Here is a 17,935-nt window from a genome sequence, read left to right as displayed (position 1 = left end):
TTGTTTAACTGTAAAGTTACATGGGATTTGCAGGCAAGATCCACTCAGTGCTTCCATCTGCTTTGGTGCAGTCATGAATAGGCCTGAGGTTCTAGGACAATCAGCCAAAGCACCTGTGAAACAGACTCATGATGAACAAATTGTCGAGCAAAATCTGCATGAAAGAGAAAGTTCATGATGCACAAACTATAATTCAGCAGCAACATTTTCTGTTCTTTTACTTCTAACAATGTCAGTATGAAACATTTCACTTTGCAGACAGAGCATGAACAGTTGGGAAAAGTAACCTCTCCAAATAAAAATGATTGAACAAACAGCTCACCTGAAACTAAGAAGACGCTCAGTAACACGATGGCTGTCACCATTTTCACAGACTGGACTGAAATGACACTCATCACCTGGATTTGATAAAAAGTTAGTTTTCATAAAACATCTTTTCAATGAAAGCATTCATCTTCTTTTATAGCCACCTCAACTTAATACGTTCAAACCAGGAACTCTCCGTGTACAACCAGATATTACTGTGTTATAATAGTGATTCATTATCTCTAAAAAGTTGAAAACAGTTTAAATATAAAATGATCCAGTGTGAGTTTATGATGTTTCTGCTAAAACAAAACCCATCAAATAAAAGTAGAGTTCATGAAAAGCAGCAAAATAAAAAAAACCTCTCTGAGTTAAACATAAAAGCAATAACATGTTACCTTACCAAAGGAGCCGGCAGCTAAAATGAAGAAACAGTTAGTTTTAAAATCAGACAATTTGTGAATATCAGCAGAACTGCAACAGACCCAGTAGCTACCCGACTTCCCTGCTAAGCCGTTGTGATATAAAAGCAAATATGAAATGATTGAAACTCCTCCTGCTCACTTCCTGTGAGAGAGGAAGTCATCTTTTGAGACAACCTGATCTCATCAGGGTGTGAATGACATATTCATTCTCAAAGATTATTTTTTATCACATTACTCACAGCAAGCCTGTATGCCTTATCTTCTCTTGTAGTTCATGTTACATCAATATCAATAGTGACACATTAAACAAGTATAAAAAATATGAACAAGTCAGTAGATATAAAATATAGACATGTACTATATAGAGGGAGTTTTACTACGAGTAGTTTAGTTGTTGTGGTACTGTCTTATTATTACAGAGGAGGATGATTTGAGACCATCAGTACAGAAAGCCAGTGTTCATCATATCAGATCCTATAACCAAAGAGTAATTTATTATACAACAAACAGCTGTTTCTTTTGTAGGAAAGCTCAGATAATACAAGTTAATACGTAGCAGCTGTATACTGTGTTATTGCTGTAACCTTGACTGTTAGCCAACAGAGATTTATAATGTATATCTGCATGTCGTTTACTGTCAACTATCAAGTGATCCAGTTAGTTTAGATAAAGATCTAGATGTACTCATGCTGAATTGCTTATTTTTAAACATGCAACTTCTCATTAATGTTAGCAAATACAGAAGTGGTGAAGTGGTGAAGCGCTGTTGTTGACAAGGTTAATGAAGTTGTTGCCGTCTTGGTGCAGACTATACAGAGCCTCCGTGCTATTATTTTATTACCTTCATAAAGTATAGCTGCAACGTCACCCTCAGCTACACAAGCTAAAACAAAAGCAGTCTGTATGTAGTCTAACTGTTTAGCTTAGTTTGACACATATCTTAAAATAGTTGTAAACTAAGAAGCTGGCTGAGACAAAGCAGCCCCTCCTCCCTCTACCAGGCTGACGAGGGAAATATATAGCTAATATGCACACTTAAATATTTGTCTATTTATTACAAGTCATTTTGTCGTCGCAATACTGAACAATGTTATCGCACATCTCAGATTTTACTCGTATCCTGCAGGCCTACACTCAGCTTAAATCCAGAGGAGCAAACTAACAAATCAAATTCCTCAGAAAGTGTTCCACGTCAAAGAGTAAATAGTCAATAAGTGAATAATAAAAACAATTCTGGACTGATGAAGACGTTTTGTCGCTATGACGATCCTGCAGAAGGACTTGTCGATAAAACCCAGCCAACCAACTTCCCCTTTTTACTCAGTTCTCAGCTTTTTCTCAGCGCTCTGTTCATGACTTCACCAGTTTACATCCCACCTCTTCTCTTTGGCTGTGAGGTGTCTATGTTTCCTTGTAGAACTGAAAAGAACATTTATTAATACCAACATCATGCCTCAACTTATTGTAAAGTGTATTTCACACATGTAGGTAGCACAGAGTTTATGCTGACTTGTGCACAGTCTGTATCACTGCTGCTCTGCATTGCCGTGCTGATGAGACAACCTCAGTGATTAAAACGCTTTGTTCACTTCAAATGCTTTTAATTCAGCAGTCTCATACACATGTATATACAAAAACAAATGAGAAAATACCTGATAAAAATTAACACACTCTGCTTCCTCATCACCTGAATTTAACTGTCCTGTTGTCAAAGATATATATATTCACATGCAAAGAAATCCCGTTGAGGCAATGAAAAATAATTACCATAATAATGCCATAAATCAGCACAATCTTACACAAACTAATGATGAAGCTGCTATATATTATGTTCATGTAATCTAATGCCCTGTTTGCACTCTGTTCATCTTACCAATCTTCTGCAAAGTAAAGCCATTTAATATTTATGAACTAGCTGAATAAGAAATAGAGAAATATTCCATTTATGGTGAACATGACATCATCTTCTTCTCCTTCATGATCCTTGGATCTCAATCACTCTGTTGACATAGTCTGCTTCTACTGCGTCCTGTGGACATGAAACAACAGAGAGAGAGAGAGAGAGAGAGAGAGAGAGAGAGAGAGAGAGAGAGAGAGAGAGAGAGAGGTGTTAAGTGCTCTGTGAGTCTACCGTGGTTTGAAGAGAAATGCCAGCAGCACATTTTATTGTTGAAGGAATAATGTACCTGTTGCTCACCTTCACTGGTTTGTTGCAGCATCTTGATCTAAACCACCTGAAAGAAAAGGAAACGAAGGAATAAAAGTAATAAATGAACTTTTCAAAGAGACCAATAAGTCTTTAGCTGCAAATGACCACATCATACAAAAGTTTGTCTCACCACTCAAAGATGATGATTGTACTGTAGAGCGCTACGATTCCCAGGATCTTCAGTGTAACGTAGACGACAGTCCCAAACTCTGGATTATCTGTAACAAGACAGCATGGTCACCTTCTCCTTAATGGGAAATGTTACGGCTCTAAAACATCATCAACCTGAATTCCTTCTGTTTACCTCAAACATAAACTGGTTTATAGCATCATTTCATACAAATGCAATAAAAGGTGTTTTACAGGGTACTCAAACAAACAAACAAACAAACAAACAAACAAACAAACAAACAAACAAACAAAGCAATACAGAAAATGAGGAAAACTGAAAAAAGAGGAGAGCAGATTAGATTAAATTAAACAGATTCAGTTCAGTTCTACATTTACCTGCATTATTAATCCGTGATGACGTCTGACTACCGAGAATATTTGTGGCCACACAGTAATAATCCTCTATATCTGTCACAGAGGTCACGCTGAAGCTGTAAAAGTCTCCATCAGATACACTGACAGGTCCGTCTTTGCTGGTCTTGAACCAGGTGTAGCGGCTGACGGGAGGATTGGCTCTGCTGGAGCAGGTCAGGTTCACCAGGCTTCCTGCTGACAACAAACCTGATGGACTGATGGACACTGAGGTGTCTTTGGGAGCATCTGAGGAAAATGTGAGATTCACTTTATTCATTAAAATCATCCCATGAATCATCATGTGCTGACAGGATCTAATAACAAACACTTATTATCTTACATGAAACACTGAGCGTCGTTCTCTCCTCTGCTGTCTTGACGTCTTTTCCTTCATTTACAGGATATCTTGCTGAACAGGTGATGATGAATCCATCATGTTCGTCTGACAGAGTGAAGGTCTTCTGGATTTTAGTTGTGAAGGTTCGATCTGTGTTTTCCTCTATTTTGTTGTGAGGGTCTTGTTGGAGAGTCCAGGTGAGTTCAGGAGGGGAGTGTGGACAGGGAGTGAAAGCTGAGCAGTTTATAGTGACAGACTGATTCTCCTTCAGATCACCTGAGATCTCAATGCTGGGCCTCGGAGGAGAATCTGGAGGTTCAAATCAAACACAGATTGTACAATAAAAAATAGTTTATTATAGATAGAACTCTTTAAAAACCAAAGCTGACACAGAAGGTGCCAATCTTGTATTGAAAATGCATAAAATGTCTAAGGTTTACTTTTAATATCCCAAAATGTGACCATTTTAATGTCAAACTGTAACAACAGAATCAGTGTTTAATCAGAATTTAAATTCATGGCAAAGTGAAAAACCTCCAAAATTAAAAAGTTGCAACTTTCACTTTTTATTCTAAACAATAACGTTATAGAATCACTGATAAAAAACAAAGCTCTCTTACCTTTGACTGTTATTTGAAGAGGATCACAAGGAGCTGTTGCCACAAATGGTCCATTCTCAATTCTGAAGTAGTACCAGTCTGTGTAACTTGTGTTTACACTGGAAAATAAAGTGGTGCAGTTTTTCTGACTCAGGTCTCCAGTAAGACTCATTGGATAGATATTATTCATCCTGCTACTGTTGAAAATCACATCATTTGGTTTGTTTGCAAAATCTGTGGTATTTTTCAGCCACACTCCAAAGGTTGTTCTTGTGCTGTTGAATTCCTCTTCTGGTTTAACTCTAAAGTTACATGGGATTTGCAGACAAGATCCACTCAGTGCTTCCATCTTATTTGGTGCAGTAATGAATAGGGCTGTTCTTTCAGGACAAACAGCCAAAGCACCTGTGAAACAGACTCATGATGAACAAATTGTGGAGCAAAATCTGCATGAAGAGAAAGTTCATGATGCACAAACTGTAATTCAGCAGCAACATGTTTGGTCTTTTTAACAATGTCAGTATGAAACATTTCACTGCAGACAGAGCATGAACAGTTGGAAAAAGTAACATCTCCAAATAAAAGTGACTTAACAAACAGCTCACCTGAAACAAAGAAGAAGCTCAGTAACACGATGGCTGTCACCATTTTCACAGACTGGACTGAAATGACACTCATCACCTGGATTTGGCAAAAAGTTACTTTTCATAAAATATATTTTTAAACAAAGCATTCATGTTCTTTTAAAGCCACCTCAAATGAATACATTCAAACCAGGAACTCTCCATGTACAAGCAGATGTTACTATGTTATAATAGTGATTAATAATCTCTGCAGAGTTAAAAACAGTTTAAATATAAAACGATCCAGTGTGAGTTTATGATGTTTCTGCTAAAACAAAACTCAACAAATAAAAGTAGAGTTCATGAAAATCAGCAAAATAAAAAAAACTTCCCTGAGATAAACATAAAAGCAGTAACATGTTACCTTACCAAAGGAGCCGGCAGCTAAAATGAAGAAACAGTTAGTTTTAAAATCAGACAATTTGTGAATGTCAGCAGAACTGCAACAGACCCAGTAGCTACCCGACTTCCCTGCTAAGCCGTTGTGATATAAAAGCAAACATGAAATGACTGAAATACTGCCGAAGAAAAAGAAGAAGAAGTCTTGACTCCTCCTGCTCACACCCTTTGAGTGAGGAAGTCATCTTTTGAGACAACTTGATTTCATCAGGGTGCAAATTACTTATTTATTCTCAAAGATTATTTTTATCACATGACTCACAGCAAGCCTGTATGCCTTATTAGGGGCCGAACAGTTATGCTGCTGGTCCCTCTTGTTTTTGTCAATATTATCTTCTCCTGTAGTTTTTGGAGACTACTACGACTACTAAACGTCATCATGCCGACACATCCGCCATTACAGCCTCGTTGTTTATACTCGCGCTCATGCGACCGTGGTCTAGTTTATTTATAGCCTAATGTCAGCTTTTTACTTCATAAAAGTGGTGTTCAGTTGTGGAGATTATCTTGCTGAACAAAACGTGTAAGTATCATAAACATTTGTTTGCCACAGAGCTTGTTTTCTGCAATAATCCAAAACCCAATGTAAAAATCCCATTGGCTTTTTGTCGAGGGAACCAGGGCGATGCTAACTTCTTGGCTGGCCTACAAAAATATGTCATCCCTGGAGCACTCTAAAGAGGGAGTTTTATTATGAGTAGTTTAGTTGTTGTGGTACTGTTTTGTTATTACAAAGGAGGATGGTTTGCTGTTACCTTGACTGTTAGCCACAGAGATTTATAATGTATATCTGCATGTCGTTCACTGTCAACTATCAAGTGATCCAGTTAGTTTAGATAAAGGTCTAGATGTACTCATGCTGAATTTCTTCATTTTAAACATGCAACTTCTCAGTAATGTTAGCAAATACAGAAGTGGTGAAGCGGTGATGCTCTGTTGTTGACAAGGTTAAAGAAGTTGTTGCCGTCTTGGTGCAGACTATACGGAGCCTCCGTGCTATTATTTTGTTACCTTCATAAAGTATAGTTGCAACGTAACCCTCAGCTACACAAGCTGAAACAAAAGCAGTCTGTATGTAGTCTAACTGTTTAGCTTAGTTTGCCACATATCTTAAAATGGTTGTAACCTAAGCAGCTGGCTGAGACCAAGCAGCCCCTCCTCCCTCTACTAGCATTACCTGCAGGCAGTGCTTCTAGTTTTACGTCCTTTTGGCTCCGATTTTTGCATAGAAAGAATTTAGGAGAAGAAAAATAATGATGATAAAAATGTGGCAAAAAAAGCCCAACCTTACAGAGAGGAAACAATCTTCATCTTCATTTCTGCAGTAATTAAAATGACTGTATGGTGAAAAGGGGATACACAATACATAACAAAACAAGGTCGATGCCTTGTCAGAAATAATCAGAAGATATCACGAAACAAAATGACACATAAACATATCAAAACTAAATGTAATCTCGTACAACATTACGAATGTGTGTGCAGAACTGCTTATGGTGCCATGTTCACTATCCTTTGCATGTCATCATTTTTTACTATAGCTCCCTATTTAAAGCTTTGGGACTTTTATTTGCACACATCTGGACATATGAATAACAAATCACACATAAACAGCTGCGTGAGTTCAGCACACAAATATTTATTTATTTTTATTTTATTTTATCTTTATTTAACCACATAAGTCAATTGAGAACCAATTCTCATTTACAATGACGACGTGGACAAGAGGCAGCAAGACATTAGAACAGGGTCTCCAACCTGTTTCCCTCTGAGAGCTAATTTGACAAAATGAATGTGGCTGAGAGCTACTCAAAGCACCAAGTCTGTCTTACTTTTATGGTCCTTTAATAACGTTTCAGCCACCGCAGTCATCGCCTCTTTTACAATTCTTTCATAGGTGAAGGGCTTTTTTGTTTCGTTAGGATGTGCGCCACTAAACGATGGCTCTTTCCTTCATCGGCCTTCTTTGGTAAACAGAGACTGTCGTCTTTTAAGGATTGTTTTTGGCTCCTTTACCTTCTTTGTTCATAAACTGCTACCAGCCGGAAAGTCCCATGAAAAGTTGCTTTGGACTTGGCGCTCGACGATACATCTTTTACTGACTAACACGCTCACACTGCAAATGTGAGACATACCGATTCCTCATGAAAATAATGTATTTTTTGCCTTTTATTGGCCTGCGGTCATTGTCAAATCCGGTCTCTGTATGTTATGGCGTTAAAAACCTGACAGCAGCCTAACTAGTTTAATTGACAGCCGATAGGCATATAATCATTTGGTCTCAGAATGGGGTGGGATGTCTGTGAATTTGATTGGGTTGTAATTTGAACAGTTTTACAAAGAACTGTTAGCGAGCCACTCAGAAACTGGTAGCGAGCGAGCTACTTGTTGGAGACCCCTGCATTAGAACATAGAACATAAATACGACTACTGCAATAAAACAGACAAAATTAAAACATCACAATAAATACAGTATATACAACAATATATATATATATATATATATATATATATATATATATATATGTGTTGCAGAGAGGCAAATTCAGAAGCAGGTGCAGCGATCAGAAACTATCACTTGTAATGAGTCATTAAAGGAGGGTAACAGAATAAGGGTGTGGAGTTTTAGCATCTTTTGCAACTCATTCCAGTCACTAGGAGCAGCAAACTGGAATGAGAGACGACCAAAGGAGGAATGACCATACTGAAGAATTTGCTAGAATGTAAATTGCAGTTCCTGTTGTAGATATTGAGTAGTGACCGGAGGTATGGAGGGGTTTTGCCAATGATAGTCTTCTGGTCTGACGCCTGCTATAGAGGGATGGCCAGTTGACTATAGAGAATACAGGTTACAGTGATGAGTGTTGAAAGGGACACCGGTGACAAAGCGAATGGCAGTATGGTAGATGACGTCCAGTTTATTGAGATGATTTTTGGAGGCGAGTCTGTAGATTAAGTCACCATAATCCAGGATTGGGAGAATATGTTGATAATTGACATTGAAAATCTGCAGGATGTGGATGTTTTAAATTTCTCTCCATTGAACTGTAGTCAGCAAAGACAACATTAAGGCACATTAAATATGAATTCTACACAAATATATTTTTTGTCTTTTAACAAGAGCACTCATTTTCTCTTCACTTGAGCGTAGAGATCCTCTGGGCCGTCGGCGGTCTGTCTTAAGCTGTTTGCTGTCTGGGACACTTTGACCTGTGCGTACAGCGTATCCTGCTGCTGTCCACCGTCCTGCACCGAGGCCAGTTCAGGTCTCGTGGAGAAGTTGATCTCTCCATAATGGATGATTTCTTCTTCTGTTTTACTTGCTGGCTCTTCAGCAGCCGCCTCTTCACCCGTTTGACTCTGCAAAAAAATAATCCAAACAGGAAGTGTTGTGAGGTGAAGCTTCAGCTGGATCCTTCCATGTTAAATAATTACCAACACTGCGTCAGGTAGACTCTACAGCCAATGTGAAGAGACGTAAAACATTCAAAACACAGGCCTGCTGTAGAGGGAAGTTTAGTATGGTCTCACCTGAGTCTGTTGTGCAGTTGCATGTGATGACTTTAAACGCCTGGAAGACATTAGAGTGATTATACTGTATACTTTAGGTTCAGCATACAGTGTGCCAGTAAAGTGTCAACACAGGTGGGAAACAGATATTATTGAGTCATCTGCTTTGATTTGTGACACTTACCAAACACATACAATCAGGCAGATGAGTGCGATGAACCCAACGATTCCTCCAATAAACGGCCCCAATTCTAGAGAGCCAACTTCACCTTAAGACAAGAAAACAAAGCCAATATAAGTGACTAAAAAAGTGTTGAATGTTGACGTGCAACAATATTGATGCAGCATCGCGGAAGTCCCACTTTTTACCTTTCATAGTCAGATGGATCTCTCTTGATGTTCCATTACCAAGCTCATTTGTGGCCACGCAGATATAAACTCCTCCATCAGTGACATTAAAGCTGTAAAAATCTCCTTCAGATACATTGACAGGTCCGTTCTCGCTGGTCTTGAACCAGGTGAAGCGGCTGACAGGAGGATTGGCTCTGCTGGAGCAGGTCAGGTTCACCCGGCTACCTACTGACACCAAACCTGGCGGACTGATGGATACTGAGGTGTTTTTGGGAGCATCTGAGGAAAATGTGATAGAGATGTGAGATAAGAGAGTAGCACCAGAGCCGTGAGAAAGGAGAATAATCGTGGAAACACTGGTTGTCTTACATGAAACATTGAGCGTCGTTCTCTCCTCTGCTGTCTTGACATCTTTTCCTTCATTTACAGGATATCTGGCTGAACAGGTGATGTTGAATCCATCATGTTCGTCTGACAGAGTGAAGGTCTTCTGGATTTTAGTTGTGAAGGTTCGATCTGTGTTTTCCTCTATTTTGTTGTGAGGGTCTTGTTGGAGAGTCCAGGTGAGTTCAGGAGGGGAGTGTGGACAGTGAGTGAAAGCTGAGCAGGTTATAGTGACAGACTGCTTCTCCTTTAGATCACCTGAGATCTCAATGCTGGGCCTCGGAGGAGAATCTGGAGTTTCAAATCAAACGCAAATTGTACAATAAAAAAAGGGTTATGATGGATAGAACTCTTTTAAATGCAAAAGCTGACACAGAAGGTGACAACCTTGTATTGAAAATGCATAAAGTATATAAAGTTTGCTTTTTAATATCCCAAAATTCGACAATTTTAATGTCAAACTGTAACAACAGAATCAGTGTTTAATCAGAATTTAAATTCATGGCAAAGTGAAAAACCTCCAAAATTAAAAAGTTGCAACTTTCACTTTTTATTCTTAACAATAACGTTACAGACTGACTGATAAAAAAACAAAACTCACTTACCTTTGACTGTTATTTGAAGAGGATCACATTCAGCTGTTGCCCTGAATGGTCCGTTCTTAATTCTGAAGAAGTACCTGTCTGTGTAACTTGTGTTTACACTGGAAAATAAAGTGGTGCAGTTATTCTGACTCAGGTCTCCAGTAAGATTCATTGGATAGATATTATCCATCCTGCTGCTGTTGAAAATCACATTATGTGGTTTGTTGGCAAAATATTGGCTACTTTTCAGCCACACTCCGAAGGTTGTTCTTGTGCTGTTGAATTCCTCTTCTGGTTTAACTCTAAAGTTACATGGGATTTGCAGACAAGATCCACTCAGTGCTTCCATCTTATTTGGTGCAGTAATGAATAGGGCTGTTCTTTCAGGACAAAAAGCCAAAGCACCTGTGAAACAGACTCGTGATGAACAAATTGTGGAGCAAAATCTGCATGAAGAGAAAGTTCATGATGCACAAACTGTAATTCAGCAGCAACATGTTTGGTCTTTTTAACAATGTCAGTATGAAACATTTCACTGCAGACAGAGCATGAACAGTTGGAAAAAGTAACGTCTCCAAATAAATGTGACTGAACAAACAGCTCACCTGAAACTAAGAAGACGCTCAGTAACACGATGGCTGTCACCATTTTCACAGACTGGACTGAAATGACACTCATCACCTGGATTTGACAAAAAGTTACTTTTCATAAAGCATCTTTTAAACGAAACATTCATGTTATTTTTAAGCCACCTCAACCTAATACATTCATACCAGGAACTTTCCATGTACAACCTGATGTTACTGTGTTATAATAGTGATTAATAATCTCTGCAGAGATAAAAACAGTTTAAATATAAAATGATCCAGTGTAAGTTTATGATGTTCCTGCTATAACAAAACCCAACAAAAAAAGTAGAGTTTATGAAAAGCAGCAAAATAAAAAAACCTCTCTGAGTTAAACATAAAAGCAGTAACATGAAATGACTGCATGTTAACACAGCCGGTGACTCTTGCTTCTCTCTTTTATGAAGAGATTTCTTTTAGGATACGACTTCACACTAATGCTGTAACCTTGACGGAGACTGGTGTGAGGTTAATGGTAGGAGGGATGTTTGGAGGTTAGATTTCTGTGACGTCAAACTTATGTAGAGAAGCTAATGTCGATACCTCCATTCACTCACAAGACCCTGTATGGTACTAAAGCACAATCAACATGGCCTCGTGGTGCCTTTTAGACATTAAACAATACAATGTTTACAGGCTGAGGCCCAAAGATTTTCTTTTTTTGGCAAAATTCTGACAAAAAGTAGATAAAGTTTTAACATTTTTACTCATAAAAAGTTTTTCAATTAATTTTAGTACCAGATCTTTTAATACACCATTGACTGAGTCTCATGAAATGCCCTTTTATTTTTGATTGAGCTTGATATTCAAATATATATATATATATATCAGAAGTCCATTAACTTCTCCAAAACACCGTAGCAGGTTTCCAGTGGGAATTACTATGCATAATTCATCTTGCCACTTTTGTAATGTTTGTGATTAATTTGTTTGATTTCAGGTGATGTTTACACACAATTATGTGAAATGTTGGACCAATAAATGCAACTGAGATTAATAGGTATTTTTTAGAAGTTGTATTTCATGGTTTTTATTACAGTGCAATGAATAAATATCTTCAAATGCAGAAAATGTCTCATGTTTATTTTTTTAAGTAATTAAAATACAAATAAAATGTGGGACACAAAATATGAAAGAAAAATAATGGATAACTAAATGAGATTAAATATGCTTCGTTAAAAATGATCTGTAAAATATCACAAAATTACACAAACCTTTCCAGAAAATATGATCTTGTAGTACTTTGTTAATGTGTGAACTGCTTCTTCTCATGTCGCTATTTAGAATAGTTCCCCATTAAGAGCCTTTTCAGACTTATACTTGAACTGATCTGATGTACAGATTGCTAGTTCTCCTTTATTTAACTGTGGCCAGTGAAGATTGCATTTTCTTCTCAAGTGTATTTTCCTACACTAACTGACATATAAAACTTCTTGTATAAGTAAAAAATAAAGGTATATTACAAATACGACCCAAAAATGATCACAAAACAACACTCATTTTTTCTTCACTTGAGCGTAGAGATCCTCTGGGACGTCAGCAGCCTGTCTTAAGCTGCTCGCTGTCTCTGACACGTTGACCTGTGCATACAGCGTATCCTGCTGCTGTCCACTGTCCTGCTCCGAGGCCGAGGACGGTTCAGGTCTCCGCTTGGAGAAGTCGATCTCTCCATAATGGATGTCTTCTTCTGTTTTGCTGGTTGGCATTTGAAGAGTCAGCTCGTCACCTCTTTGACTCTGTGAGAAAAAAGGTGCTAAATGATACGTCTGAATACTGATTCAGGTTAAATTAGTTGCTGCTAGATTACAGTGCAACCTTTAATATTGTTGTACAGTACTTCTAGACTGGCTGATAAATTATACTAAATTACAACCCTCACTAGAGTCAGGCCATATCTTGAAGGTAGGGGCTATGCTGTCGCCCTTAGTGATCATTATTCAGAGAGTGGAGTCCCCCAGGGTTCGATTCTCGGGCCTCCATTATTCAACCTCTGTGTGCTTCCACTAGGCCAAATCATGAAAGACAAAAAGACTGCTTATCATAGCTATCCAAATAACGTCCAAATCCAAATAAATAATATGGATGGAAACTTATTTCCTTCAGTTAAATCAAGATAAGAAAGTTGATTTTGCAACAAGGAGGAAAGACTCAAAGTTATCACTCAGGTTACATTATAAAGACTAAAGGCAAACATTTTATATTCATATACTTATCAATGCAATTGTACAAAAGGATGAACATAGAAAACTATGAAGAAGAGTAGGCTACACTAATGGTTTGTCTGTTTTTTCTCACTTACATGGGCGGGGTGGGCGGAGGCGGGTAATGTTCCTGTTTCTTAACCGCTTCAACATTTCATCTTCCTTTAAAAAATATAGACTAAAGGCAAGAGCAAGTCATTCCTAATGTACTAACTACCAGACCTTCGTAAATGTATGTATGACTTTAGCAGACTTGGAGAATGTGTTTCAGAGAGTATTCATACATATTAAAATGAGTGGGAAATAACAATTAAGGTTATGCTAACAAAACTGACGTTATTTTGGTTTTAGTTGATTAGGCTAATGTCATAACCTTTGGTAATTTGATATATATTTCGTTTTTTTTGTGAAATTTAATTTTGAATCTTCCCAGTTTACATAGCTATTGAATAATACTTAAAGGTAGGATTGATAGTGTTGTTCAAATACATTTTTTGTTATATTTGTTGAAATTCTCATTGCATGACAGGGTGCTCCAACTTTAGCCATTTTCAGATCTAAACTTAAAACAGTTTAGATTTCTTACAGTTTCCAAACACAGCATGTTGCTAACAGGTTGTTTTGTCACATTTGTTGTACTTCTTAATATTTAACCTCTCAAAGATTGTCAACTTAGTATTAAGACAGATGCTTTCGACATAGTCACTGTGAGCAGATTTAAAATATTCACAACGCACACTGTACAACGAAGTTTAATATTCACCTGAGTTTGTGGACGTTTCGACTTAAACCACCTGGAAGATATGAGAGAGCTGTCAGAATAATTATTGTACTGTCTGTTTCAGGTTAAATAAATAGTGTGCTGCCAATAGAGAGTAAGGACTGATGGGAGACAGACATTATTGAATGTGCATCAGTGGAAAGAAAATCAAGATTGATACTTAAGTTTTGTCAAAGTCAAGTCGCAGAACAGGTGCAGAAATGAGCAAAACTGACAGATCACATACTCATCCATGCCCTCGGGGTTACCAACATCGGTTTAGTTAAAACGTTATTGCCAGAAACTGAATTAATTTAACTAATTTACTTACCAAACACAGATAGCAAGGCAGATGAGTATGATGACAAGGATCCCTCCAAGAGCTGAACCCCACTGTAGTGAGCTGACAGAGCTCTCTGTTCATAGAAACACAAAACCAGGTGACTAAAAGAAAACAAAGGATGAATGTAGATATGTAACAATACAGGTGTAACCATTATTTGTATAGGGTCATTTCATAAAAATGCAGTAAAAAAAGTGCTTCACAGAGAACTAAAAAAAACAAGTGAAAAACAGAAAAGAGAGGAGAGCAGATTAGATTCAATTAAACAGATTCAGTTCAGTTCTACATTTACCTGCATTATTAATCCGTGACGACGTCTGATTACCGAGATCATTTGTGGCCACACAGTAATAATCTTCTATATCTGTCACAGAGGTCACCTTGAAGCTGTAAAAGTCTCCTTCAGATACACTGACCGGTCCGTCTTTGCTGGTCTTAATCCAGGTGTAGCGGATGACGGGAGGATTGGCTCTGCTGGAGCAGGTCAGGTTCACCCGGCTACCTGCTGACACCAAACCTGATGGACTGATGGACACTGAGGTGTCTTTAGGAGCATCTGAGGAAGACGTGAGATTCACTTTATTCATTAAAATCATTCCATGAATCATCATGTGCTGACAGGATCTAATAACAAACACTTTATTATCTTACATGAAACATTGAGCGTTTTTCTCTCCTCTGCTGTCTTGACGTCTTTTCCTTCATTTAAAGGATATCTGGCTGAACAGGTGATGTTGAATCCATCATGTTCGTCTGACAGAGTGAAGGTCTTCTGGATTTTAGTTGTGAAGGTTCGATCTGTGTTTTCCTCTATTTTGTTGTGAGGGTCTTGTTGGAGAGTCCAGGTGAGTTCAGGAGGGGAGTGTGGACAGGGAGTGAAAGCTGAGCAGGTTATAGTGACAGACTGATTCTCCTTCAGATCACCTGAGATCTCAATGCTGGGCCTCGGAGGAGAATCTGGAGTTTCAAGTCAAACACAGATTGTACAATAAAAAATAGATTATGATATTAGAACACTTTTGTGAAAGCTGACACAAAAGGTGTCAATCTTGTATTGAAAATGCATAAAGTGTCTAAGGTTTGCTTTTTAATATCCCCAAAATGTGATCATTTTAATGTCAAACTTTAACAACAGAATCAGTGTTTAATCAAAATTTAAGTTCATGTCAAAGTGAAAAACCTCCAAAATTAAAAAGTTGCAACTTTCACTTTTTATTCTAAACAATAACGTTATAGACTGACTGATAAAAAAACAAAACTCTCTTACCTTTGACTGTTATTTGAAGAGGATCACAAGAAGCTGTTGCCCTGAATGATCCGTTCTCAATTCTGAAGTAGTACCAGTCTGTGTAACTTGTGTTCACAATGGAAAATAAAGTGGTGCAGTTATTCTGACTCAGGTCTCCAGTAAGACTCATTGGATAGATATTATCCGTACTGCTACTGTTGAAAATCACATTATGTGGATTTTTAGCAAAATCTTGGTTACTTTTAATCCACACGCCGAAGGTTGATCTTGTGCTGTTGAATTCCTCTTCTGATTTAACTGTAAAGTTACATGGGATTTGCAGACAGGATCCACTCAGTGCTTCCATCTGCTTTGGTGTAGTGATGAATAGGGATGGGCTTTTAGGACAAACAGCCAAAGCACCTGTGAAACAGACTCGTGATGAACAAATTGTGGAGCAAAATCTGCATGAAGAGAAAGTTCATGATGCACAAACTGTAATTCAGCAGCAGCATGTTCGGTCTTTTTTAACAATGTCAGTATGAAACATTTCACTTTGCAGACAGAGCATGAACAGTTGGAAAAAATAACGTCTTCACATTAAAGTGACTGAACAAACAGCTCACCTGAAACTAAGAAGACGTTCAGTAACACGATGGCTGTCACCATTTTCACAGACCGGACTGAAATGACACTCATCACCTGGATTTCACAAAAAGTTACTTTTGATAAAACATCTTTTAAAAAAAGCATTCATGTTATTTTAAAGCCACCTCAAATTAATACATTCAAACCAGGAACTCTCCGTGTACAAGCAGGTGTTACTGTGTTATAATAGTGATCAATAAGCTCTGCAGCATTGAAAAGAGTTTAAATATAAAACGATCCAGTGTGAGTTTATGATGTTTCTGCTAAAACAAAACCCAACAAATAAAAGTAGAGTTCATGAAAATCAGCAAAATAAAAAAAACTTCCCTGAGTTAAACATAAAAGCAGTAACATGTTATCTTACCAATTTGTGAATGTCAGCAGAACTGCAACAGACCCAGTAGCTACCCGACTTCCCTGCTAAGCCGTTGTGATATAAAAGCAAACATGAAATGACTGAAATACTGCCGAAAAAGAAGAAGAAGTCTTCACTCCTCCTGTTCGCACCCTGTGAATGAGGAAGTCATCTTTTGAGACAACTTGATCTCATCAGGGTGCGAATAACATATTTATTTTCAAACATGATTTTTATCACATGACTCACAGCAAGCCTGTATGCCTTATTAGGGGCAGAACAGTTATGCTGCTGGTCCCTCTTGTTTTTGTCGATATTATCTTCTCCTGTAGTTCTTGGAGACTACTAAGACTACTAAACGTCATCATGCAGACTCATCCGCCATTACAGCCTCGTTGTTTATACTCGCGCTCATGCGACCGTGGTGTAGTTTATTTATAGCCTAATGTGAGCTTTTTACTTCATAAAAGTGGTGTTCATTTGTGGAGATTATCTTGCTGAACAAAATTTGTAAGTATCATAAGTGTTTGTTTGCCACCGAGCTTGTTTTCTTCAATAATCCAAAACCCAATGTAAAAATCCCATTGGCTTTTTGTCAAGGGAACCAGGGCGATGCTAACTTCCTGGCTGGCCTACAAAAATATGTCATCACTGGAGCACTCTATAGAGAGAGTTTTATCATGAGTAGTTTAGTTGTTGTGGTACTGTTTTGTTATTACAAAGGAGGATGGTTTGCTGTTACCTTGACTGTTAGCCACAGAGATTTATAATGTAGATCTGCATGTCGTTCACTGTCAACTATCAAGTGATCCAGTTGGTTTACATAAAGGTCTAGATGTACTCATGCTGAATTTCTTCATTTTAAACATGCAACTTCTCAGTAATGTTAGCAAATACAGAAGTGGTGAAGCGGTGAAGTGGTGAAGCGGTGATGCCTGTTGTTGACAAGGTTAAAGAAGTTGTTGCCGTCTTGATGCAGACTATACGGAGCCTCCGTGCTATTATTTTATTACCTTCATAAAGTATAGTTGCAACGTAACCCTCGGCTACACAAGCTAAAACAAAAGCAGTCTGTATGTAGTCTAACTGTTTAGCTCAGTTTGCCACATATCTTAAAATGGTTATAAACTAGGCAGCTGGCTGAGACCAAGCAGCCCCTCCTCCCTCTACTAGCATTACCTGCAGGCAGTGCTTCTAGTTTTACGTCCTTTTTGCTCCTATTTTTGCATAGAAAGAATTTAGGAGAAGAAAAATAATGATAATAAAAATGTGGCAAAAAACAGCCCAACCTTACAGAGAGGAAACAATCTTCATCTTCTTTTCTGTCGTAATTAAAATGACTGTATGGAGAAAACGGGATACACAATACATAACAAAACAAGGTCGATGCCTTGTCAGAAATAATCAGAAGATATCATGAAACAAAATGACACATAAACATGTCAAAACTAAATGTAATCTTGTACAACATTACGAATGTGTGTGCAGAACTGCTTATGGTGCCATGTTCACCATCCTTTGC

General features: G+C 37.9%; 3 protein-coding genes across 3 annotated transcripts; all 3 read right to left on the bottom strand.

Moving 5' to 3' along the window:
* Window positions 1–3,779: 3,779 nt before the first annotated feature.
* Window positions 3,780–5,079, bottom strand: LOC141759618 (myelin-associated glycoprotein-like). Its single transcript, XM_074621810.1, has 3 exons — window positions 5,007–5,079; window positions 4,423–4,806; window positions 3,780–4,111 (listed from the first exon to the last, which is right to left on the bottom strand). Exons 1-3 carry the CDS (start codon window positions 5,077–5,079, stop codon window positions 3,780–3,782), a joined length of 789 nt encoding a protein of 262 aa, XP_074477911.1.
* Window positions 5,080–7,042: 1,963 nt separating this feature from the next.
* Window positions 7,043–10,928, bottom strand: LOC141759615 (B-cell receptor CD22-like). Its single transcript, XM_074621807.1, has 7 exons — window positions 10,858–10,928; window positions 10,274–10,657; window positions 9,654–9,959; window positions 9,303–9,563; window positions 9,118–9,202; window positions 8,955–8,994; window positions 7,043–8,783 (listed from the first exon to the last, which is right to left on the bottom strand). The coding sequence occupies exons 1-7, from the start codon at window positions 10,898–10,900 to the stop codon at window positions 8,550–8,552; spliced, it is 1,353 nt and encodes a 450-aa protein (XP_074477908.1). The 5' UTR covers window positions 10,901–10,928; the 3' UTR covers window positions 7,043–8,549.
* Window positions 10,929–14,789: 3,861 nt separating this feature from the next.
* Window positions 14,790–16,109, bottom strand: LOC141759994 (myeloid cell surface antigen CD33-like). The gene is made up of 3 exons (XM_074622568.1): window positions 16,037–16,109; window positions 15,450–15,833; window positions 14,790–15,139 (listed from the first exon to the last, which is right to left on the bottom strand). Exons 1-3 carry the CDS (start codon window positions 16,107–16,109, stop codon window positions 14,790–14,792), a joined length of 807 nt encoding a protein of 268 aa, XP_074478669.1.
* Between the last annotated feature and the right edge of the window lie 1,826 nt (window positions 16,110–17,935).

The sequence above is a fragment of the Sebastes fasciatus genome, chromosome 21 (assembly GCF_043250625.1).
Source record: "Sebastes fasciatus isolate fSebFas1 chromosome 21, fSebFas1.pri, whole genome shotgun sequence".
NCBI classification, from domain to species: domain Eukaryota; kingdom Metazoa; phylum Chordata; class Actinopteri; order Perciformes; family Sebastidae; genus Sebastes; species Sebastes fasciatus.
This window is presented reverse-complemented; position numbering and strand designations above follow the sequence as displayed.